The sequence below is a fragment of the Caenorhabditis briggsae genome (assembly GCF_000004555.2).
Source record: "Caenorhabditis briggsae complete genome, chrV, whole genome shotgun sequence".
Taxonomy (NCBI): Eukaryota; Metazoa; Nematoda; class Chromadorea; order Rhabditida; family Rhabditidae; genus Caenorhabditis; species Caenorhabditis briggsae.
In genome coordinates, this window is record NC_013488.2 from 10,801,906 (window position 1) to 10,810,874 (window position 8,969).

The 8,969-nt window shown below is 39.5% G+C and overlaps 4 protein-coding genes across 4 annotated transcripts in view; all 4 read left to right on the forward strand.

The window, feature by feature from the left end:
* The window catches only part of CBG09549, a gene marked incomplete at both ends in the record, with an annotated part of 5,413 nt that extends 3,672 nt beyond the window's left edge, over window positions 1-1,741 (forward strand). The window contains 2 exons of the mRNA XM_002637007.1: window positions 454-597; window positions 1,548-1,741. Coding sequence (XP_002637053.1) covers window positions 454-597; window positions 1,548-1,741 — 338 coding nt within the window. The remainder of the gene's footprint in view (window positions 1-453; window positions 598-1,547) is intronic.
* Window positions 1,742-1,862: 121 nt separating this feature from the next.
* Window positions 1,863-3,429, forward strand: Cbr-tag-143 (the record flags this gene model as incomplete). The annotated part of the gene is made up of 5 exons (XM_002637006.1): window positions 1,863-1,977; window positions 2,027-2,256; window positions 2,302-2,505; window positions 2,554-3,207; window positions 3,256-3,429. 5 exons carry the CDS (start codon window positions 1,863-1,865, stop codon window positions 3,427-3,429), a joined length of 1,377 nt encoding a protein of 458 aa, XP_002637052.1.
* A 255-nt stretch (window positions 3,430-3,684) lies between these two features.
* Cbr-tag-315 lies at window positions 3,685-7,195 on the forward strand (the record flags this gene model as incomplete). Its single annotated transcript, XM_045237642.1, has 9 exons — window positions 3,685-4,236; window positions 4,284-5,171; window positions 5,217-5,477; window positions 5,526-5,946; window positions 5,991-6,127; window positions 6,176-6,291; window positions 6,339-6,438; window positions 6,487-7,019; window positions 7,090-7,195. The coding sequence occupies 9 exons, from the start codon at window positions 3,685-3,687 to the stop codon at window positions 7,193-7,195; spliced, it is 3,114 nt and encodes a 1,037-aa protein (XP_045094016.1).
* Window positions 7,196-7,372: 177 nt separating this feature from the next.
* CBG27082 lies at window positions 7,373-8,151 on the forward strand (the record flags this gene model as incomplete). The annotated part of the gene is given in 4 exon segments (XM_045237643.1): window positions 7,373-7,585; window positions 7,632-7,897; window positions 7,942-8,091; window positions 8,109-8,151. 4 exon segments carry the CDS (start codon window positions 7,373-7,375, stop codon window positions 8,149-8,151), a joined length of 672 nt encoding a protein of 223 aa, XP_045098901.1.
* Between the last annotated feature and the right edge of the window lie 818 nt (window positions 8,152-8,969).

The window sequence follows — 8,969 nt, forward strand, 5'->3', positions numbered from 1 at the left end:
CCATAAAAATAACTATGACAGGGCCCGCCAGGGCTCGTTTTTGGCCCGTTTTCAAGTCTGCATAATACACTCAATAGATATTTTAAATAATCAAAGTTCTTATAATTCAGGCTCTTGGTAATCTTGGACCTCTTTTAATATTATTCACCCATGCATAACATTTATTGAACCAGGTGGATTCTCATCACGAACGTCTTCCAAAATTAATCCGGATTTTGCTCGGGTTTATAAACATATACGCGTCCATTTTGAATACAAATTTAGAAAAGAATTCGTTAAAACTATACTAGTACGGAAGTCTTACAAAACACGAAATCTTCAAAGAATTTTTACAGAAAAGTTTGGAATCCCCTACAATGATGCGCAGAATCACTATTTTTATTCAAGAATGGCAGGTGTTTTGATCCTAACTCAAGTCGGTTTACCTTTCCCTTTGACTTTAGAATCCTCCAGAAGTTTACGGTGACAATGAAGATAATGATGTAGAAGCAGAAGAATATACTGATATTCGATTCATCAGAGAAAGAGATCATACTCATTCACCATCCGCCAAAATGAACTGCGAACGAGAAAAAGGGGACTGGGGAAGAAGCAAAAGTAGGCGTGGAGTGTGACGAGAGAAGGAGGAGAGCGGAGCTCGCGAGGAGACAAGTATTAGTATTATTTGAGTCGACTACTGGTCATGCAGTAGTGAGAATAAAGAAGCTGAAAATGGAAACGAATGAGAAGAGTGTCAGGTGCACAACAACTTGTATTTCTCCGGAGAAGAAGAAGAATATTGGTGGTTCTAATCGCTTTCGAACTGCTACGAATACTTTACGACAACACATGCGTCGTGCGGAATTGACATCTTTTGGCATTGAATGAAATTAATCTGTGGTGAATCTCAACCGCCAGGTTTTCATTTCAACCATTCTTTGCAGAATAATTACACAAGAGTACAATAGGGAAAATGTGATGTCAGGATAACAATGTTACAAACAGGTCATTGAGCCAGCAAATAGCGGAGCTCGCCGAATAACCGTATTGTGGAACTCTCAGATACTTACCTGCGGTTGATCAATGATTTTTAAATGGTAAATGTCTTCATTAACTACAGAATTTATACATCTTCTGTGGATCGTGTTAATGCCACCAAATGAAGATTCTTATTGTATTATGCTTGTCTGAGAAAAAAAGGTTAGAGAGTATTTTTTGCAGTCTAAATACGGTAGCGATATCGAAGCGGAGAGCCTAAATAGCACACATAAGGAGGAGACGCAGACACTTTTTCCTGCGTCTCAACCTTTTTTTTTCTCAGACAAGCATAATAAGATACCGTAAAACCTGTAATAGAAGGGGTTACCTCCATTCCTATGCAAGGTATCAAAAATGTGTCAACTAAAAAAATGTTTGTGATATTATGATAAATCATTGATCAGTTGACAACTTTTTAATATCTCTGATGGGAATAGAGATAATTGAACTCAAAGTTAAAAGCCAAGAAGCCCTTGAACTTCATTTAAGTTCCATCAACTCTCTGCGGACCTAATACGTTTTTTTTTCAGGTGCTTGTGTTTCCTTTTATAGTTTTCTTTTAATAATTCTTTTCATAAAACATTCAAATTCATCAAACTCTTCTAGAGGAGGAGATCTTCTTTCACTTCAGCGGCTTGATGTACGGTCCTTCATTGCTTCGTCGTCACCTATAACGCACCTCCCGCAAACACTCTCACGAGATGTTGCGGACATTCAAATCTGAAAATTTTTAGAGTTCAGTTTTCATTAAATTAAATCTTATTCAGCGAATCAAATGCCTCACTATTCTTTGTTTGAAAAATTAAAAATGAAATCATTTAATTGTCTGAACGATTTTCAGTGACATGACTCCACAGGAAAAAACTCCAGAAGTCGATATCGATGATGGGCATGAAGATGGAGAGATATCTGACGATGAAGATGATGCACCAGTTGAACTTCCTTCTAATCAACCTAACAGTGAGTTTCGTTCTCGAATTCTTGAAATTTTTATTGTTTCTGTGTTCAGCGCTGGTCAACTACCCCTCATCGGACGACGAAAAATCTCCAGAAGATGTTATCAGCGCGTACAAGCAGAAAATCGCTGAGCAAAAGAAAGAAGAAGCAGTTCCTGAAGTCTCTGTAGATCCGAAATTGTGCAAAGTCTGCCTGAAAAATGAGCACAAATACAGATGTCCAAGATGTGAGCTACGCACATGCTCACTCGATTGTTCAAAGAAACACAAAGCGGATAACGATGTAAGATGTTTTATTTATGAACAATTATTCAATTTCTCGTTTTAGTGTGATGGTGTGAGGCAAGCATTCACCAAAGTGGATAAGCTGTCTCAATATGACTCGCAAAAGTCAATTGACGATCAAAAGTTCATGCATTTGGTGACAGAAAAGGCTGGGTTAGGAGCCGATCAAACCGGAAACGTTGGTAATGAAGTGAACCATTTGGATGGTGAAGAAAAACCCGTTGATTCAAATGCACTACGCTCCTCTGTAAGAAAATCTGAAATAAACACTTAACCGCGTAAGAAACACGTTCAGACCAAAACTCCAATCGAACGTTACCTATTAAATGCTGCTAGATTCCGCCACATCTGGCTGGGATTCACCGATGAACAAGGAAACGAAAGCAGACACGAACAACATTCAGATACAGTGTTCTGGAGTATTAAACTCTCATTCAGGAAAGAAACAAACGGAGGAAATGTTGAAGTGTTCGAAAAAACTGTCAATAATATTCCGGAGACAATCAGGATTTCTACAGTCTTGAAGCAGTTTTTCCATCCACGACAATACGGATGCATTGTTTCTGAAAGTGATCTCGATCTAAATAAATTGAAACCTTTCATTGAAACCGGCATAGATGGAGTTAATGTCTACATGGAAGTACATGGTAGTCAAGATCGGTTCTATGGAGTTCTTCCGGATAGAACGATTCTCGATATGACACGAAACCGAGTTGTTGCGGATTATCCCAAATTTGTCATCACTCTGAATAACGAATTCACAGAGAGCATGCAGTTATTATCACCTGAAGAACTAGAACGCATTCAAGCACAATATGGAGGTATTGGTAACGAACGATTCGGTGGTGGTGGTGGAGGTGGTAATGGACGTGGACGCGGAGGTCGAGGATTCCACCGTGGTGGAGGTGGAAGAGGCGGTGGTGGACAGAATCATCACAACAATTTCCGGGTTAGTTATGGGAAAAGATATGACAGTGATCAAACTATTTTTTTATAGAAAAGACCATCCAATGGTGGCGGCTACGATGGCGGCTTCAAGCGCGGCCGAGGAGGAAATTTCAACAACGGCGGTAATCGTCGTGGTGGATATCACAATAGAAACAATCACCAAAATGATTCATTCGATCCATTCGAGCCATTCTCTGGTCCAAACCATCTTCCGATTGATTAAACCAATTAAGAACCAATTTACTGTTTAAACCACTTTTGTTGCAAACTTTGTTGATTTTGAATTCATTTTTATCCATTTTTTCTGTATACCCTTGTTAAACCCTGTTGATTTTACCTTTCCAAATAAGAACAACTTTTAACCAGAATCATCTCAATATGCTTTGCAAAGAAATCATTAACAGCGTTATTAGCGCATTGTTATTATAACTTCACTCTCGAAACTTGAAAAATATTTTATAAAAGAACTTCAGAAGGAATGAACTCTCAAAAACCGTCAACATCGAATTATCGCCCTGAAGAAGACGAAGAAGAAGAGTACGGGAACATTCTGGAACAAGAGGGTGAAGATTTTCCGGATGTTGAGGAATATGATCAAGATGAGGGAATGGATGATGATGACGATGGAACTATCGCCGGTGTCAACATCACACCTCACTTGACTAACTTGGAGCGAGAAGTGAATGTAGAAGAAGAAGAAGTTGAACCAGGGCCAGCTCTAGAAGACGAAGATTTAGTGAACGCCATCAATATGTTTATGAGGAATGAATATGATTATGATCAGTTTATGAGAGTCACTGGAGGACAGACACTGAAAGAAGAAATGGGAACTAAACGAAAACGCCCTTCTGACAGTGTCGAAGATGACGATGCTGACGAGGTTGATCTGACAGAAGATGATGATGAGGATGGAGAGCTCATGGCTGATGTAGAAGATGCAGCTGAGCATAATGGCGAAGGAACATCTGCAATCACTTTAGACGATCGATACGATGCGCTTCCAGAAGAAGCAAGATATATCATGACACAGGTTAAAGTGTCACTTACAATTTCTGTAGTAAACTTAATCATTTTCAGATTATGTCAGGACAGACGCAAAAAGGAGTGGAAGTTGTTGCTCCGCCAGCAAATCTGGCAGATGCCCTGAGAAGTCAGTTTGATGAATCAGGTGCGACACCGTTAAAACAAGTGAAAATGGAAGTTCATGATGGAGGAGCTAGCTCATCTTCGGCTCCTGCACCTCCCACAGAAATACATCGTGATCGTGGAAAATCAAAACGATTGGATGGGTTGTTAGGATTAGCTAACGTGTATACAGCTCAAGGAAATATCGAGGGTGCTATGGAGCTACTCCGGGAAGTGATTCGCACAGATCACAAACATGCTATTGCCTATCAAACGATTGCAACAGTATACGAACAAGAAGGAGATCGAGAAAAAGCTCTTCAATTCGGTCTTCTAGCTTCTCATTTGAATCCGAAAACGCCAGCTGATGATTGGGTTCACTGGGGAGATGAGGCGAGCAAATTGGGTAGAGTTGACGAAGCCGCTGTGTGCTACGATAGAGCAATTCATCTGAATAACGAAAATTGGAAATTTTACGAGAAGAGAATCGAAATGCTTGATCGACTCAATTTGAGACCATTAGCTATGCGGACACGCCTTCAAGCCGCTCAAAACATCAATAATGATATTCTGCAAGTAGATTTCCAATGGTTCCGGGAACTGATTCGGAAAGTTGCTCAGTACTACATCACGCTGAACGACGAGGAACGATCCATTCAGTCGCTAGAAGCTTTCGTTCTTCGAAGCAGAGAATTCGGAGAAAATGCCGAGGCACAGCACGAGACTTTAGTTGGAATGTATATAACTCGTTATAAATTCGAACAGGCCGGAAAGTCTATTCTCGCATTATGCAAAGGCATCAAGGCAGTGTATATGATCTCAAGAGAACCTGCGTGTCTGGTAAGACGAATTCCGAGATTCAATTGATTATTCTCTCTTTTTCAGATAACCTATACCAATGGAACGTATGAATGTCTCCCATTTCCACCTATAGGAAGTATAGACTATGAGATCGATGAGGCTCTATTCCCAGTCAGTATGCATTGCCATCTTGTTTACTGTCTCTTCAGTATAAATGAAATTGAGCAGTCCTCTGAGCTCGAAAGAAAACTTCTGAAAAGAACATACAATATCGAAGTGGATGAGCCGTCCTTGCTGGAACTACCTAGGCTTTACAAGGCGAAAGGAAATCCGAAGTTCGCAATGGTATGTAATTATCAAAGATGAACATGATTTTAGTCAAGATTTTTTTAGAAGTTCATGGAGGAGCTAACAAAAAATCCAAGTTATGATTACGAGGAGTCTGGTGCTTATTGGTATCTGAAAGGAACTCTAGAAATGGCTCAAAAACGAGAGGATGCTGCAATGGAAGCGTTTAACAAAACGTTGATATTGCAACCAAATCATGTTGATAACCGAATCAATCTTTCGACATTACAACAAAAAGCAGGCCTTTTCGATAAAGCATTAGAAACTTTAGAAGATTACGATCTAGAAAATTGCTCATCGTTACCAGATGAACGTCTGTTGGCTCGCCGAGCCGATGTTCTCTTTGAGTCAGGAGATTCTGATCAGTTTGTCCGGACAACACGAATGATGTTGGCTCCACACTTTTATCAAGTATATGCTCCAGAGCTGATGAAAAAAAGGCGTGTTCCGAAAGCACAATCGAACAGTAAGTAACTTATGACATACTCTATGACGGTTGAATTCTTTCAGCTCCAGCTTTGAGTAACGCTTTGAGAACGTGTGCATTAAATGTGATCAAGCACACAAACTGGGAAAGATTGGTCAAAAGACTTGGCGCAACAGTCGAAGCAAATGGAGTTTCACACAATTCTCTTTCAGGAACAGATGTAACGAAAATCACTGAAAACATCTGAAAACCAATTAATGAATTTCAGTTGCATGACTATTGCCTCAAACTGGTCGAATGTCTGAATAAAATGGAGAAACATCAAGACGCACTCATCGTTTGTTGCTATGCTTTCCTTCACCCGATGCTTTTCAAAATTGAAAAGTGAGAAACTTAAAATGGGTACTCATCTTTGTATTTCTTAATTTCAGAACTTCTACATTCCAAAACCTCATCTACTACTGTTCTGTCAAAGCTCGTTGCTGGAGTCTCGCATTTGAATTCATCAGATTTTACTACAGTTTCACTTCGGTAAAATAGACAAATTCACTGTTTTCATACATCGCAAAACGGTTTCAGGCGAATGCTGCCGAAAAAGAGAATACGCCTCACACTGATATGCTTCAAAAACGATTGTTCAATGCAATGAATTATGTGTTTGTGAATTCTCAGAATGTGTGCTATCACAGATTCATTATGAGAGCACTTTTCAAGAACAAAGATAATCATGCTCTTCAAGCAATATCCGGTAACAATTCACTTATCACTGGAACGTATCGCCATGCGATGGGAGAATATCTCCGTGTATGGGTGAACAACAAAAAGAATCCACTGATCTGCCTTCTACTTTCTCTCACTTTCACCCATATGTCCTGTAAGAAAGATCTCTCGAGCCGTCATCTCATCGGAATACGTGGAATCGCATTCATGAAGAAATACTCAAAAGTACGAACTTGTCAGCAAGAAGTGTATTACAACATTGCCAGAATGTTCCATCAAATGTCCATTCTTCCTCTTGCTAAACATTTCTATGACAAAGTTCTCGAAGCCAGCCCACCGAATATTTTTGTCTTCGATGACGACGGCAATGAAGTATTAGTTCCAGCAGTAAAGTGAGTTTAACGAGACTACGACTTTGAATCCTTTCATAAACTTGAAACTGATTCCAAAATATTTTTTCAGGTATGATTTGAGAAAAATGGCTGCTCACAATTTGGCTCTGATCTATCGAACTTCTGGAAATCACTACGCGGCAAGAGAGCTTTATGAAAAATATCTCGTTGTTTGACTTTGTTGTTATTCTGAGCTTTCTTTAGTATTACCCATTTTTCACTTGTTTTGTACCCACCTGAAATCCAAAAGAAATGTTTTGTTTTTCTAGTCTTGTGGTTACAATGGTTCCGAGCCGTTTCCCTATTTCTATTTTTCCTATAGATTCCGATTTCTTACTGTGGATTTGTTCAGAATGTTCATCTTGTCATTACTTCGGGATACAGTGGCTATCAAACCACATCAGCTCAGTTCTGATCAGCAAATGGTAATCAAAAAAAGACTCAATGAGCGCCTCGCCAATAAAGTTGTCCCTGATCTCGGTCTTTGTATCTGTGTTTACGATATAAGTGAGATCGGAGATTCATATATTTTGCCAGGAGAAGGAGACTGCAGAGTTAGAGTAACGGTAACCACATTCATTTGTTTTCTTGAGTAACTGTATTCGATTACAGTTTCGAATGATTGTGTTTCGTCCATTTGTGGATGAGGTTATCGAAGCCAAGGTGATTGGTTCCTCCCGACAAGGTCTCACTCTTTCCGTTGAATTCTTCGAGGATATCTTTGTTCCGGCGGAGAAACTTCCCGAACCCCACGTTTTCGAAGAGGATGGACAAGTTTGGTATTGGGAATATGCACAAGAAGACGGTGAACCTCCGGCCAAGCTCTACATGGATCCTGGGAAGATTGTGAGGTTCCGAACAACTGAACTTATTTTCAAGTGAGACAAAAATTCTTATTTGAATGAAACATCCATTCTTACAGAGATCTCAAGCCGGAACTGAGCCAAGAGGAACGAAAGACAGAAAAGTCGATGGAAATCAAAGGAACCATGGCGAGTACAGGTTTAGGATGTGTGGGATGGTGGACAGCAGACGACGAAGATGAAGAAGCGGTTGAAGATGAGCAAGACGAGCAAGAAATTAAGACAGAAGCTTCTTAAAAAACATACGAAACGGGTTTCATTGTTATTAAATATTGTTGTTGTTGTTATGTTTCCTCTATATAAAAACTTATCTTTCTGATTTTCATCTATTTTGGACATTAGTGTTCTAGACACATACTATTTTCTACTCTACCGTTGCTTTTTCGAAATATCAAGTTTCAGGCAAAAATGAGCGAGAAAAGTAGAAACCTCATGCTGAAAAATGCACCGACGACCAGTAACCAGCAACACCATTCGAATAGCGTTCCGCTTAACGTCTTCCGTGGAACCAGTCTCATCTCGCAACTCGAAGCACAGAGATATCCCACGTCATTCACCGCATGTGCTTCAGATTTTGACAATGTCATCGTCCCTACATGTCCAAATATTACAATTCCAGTACAACCGGAGAAAAGCTCTGATGGATAATAATTTATTTTCCATCTATTCTCTTTTCTGAAAAATGTACATTTATCTATAAATCGGTCTCATAAGACAGTAACCTGATGAAATTTAACGTCTTCTTTTTTCAAAATTTCGCTTCTGAAGCTTCAGACAAGACTACCATCGACGTCTCTGTACTTTTTTTGTGAATACTAAAACTAAAAGTAGGGCGATAACATGAAAAAACTGTTTATTTGATTTTCTTGATACCTAGTTGGATTTTTTTTTGCTGTGACATCATCTTCTCCGAACAATAATAATAATCGGTTCAATCGGGGGTACGACGAATTCGAACGTTTTCAAATTCGAACGACCTAAAATCGAACTGATTCAATTCAGAACAGTCCTTTTTTCTGCACACGTACCAGAACAGAACGCGGACAGAATCGAACTGTTACAAGTTCGAACTGGTAAGAAGTCGAAC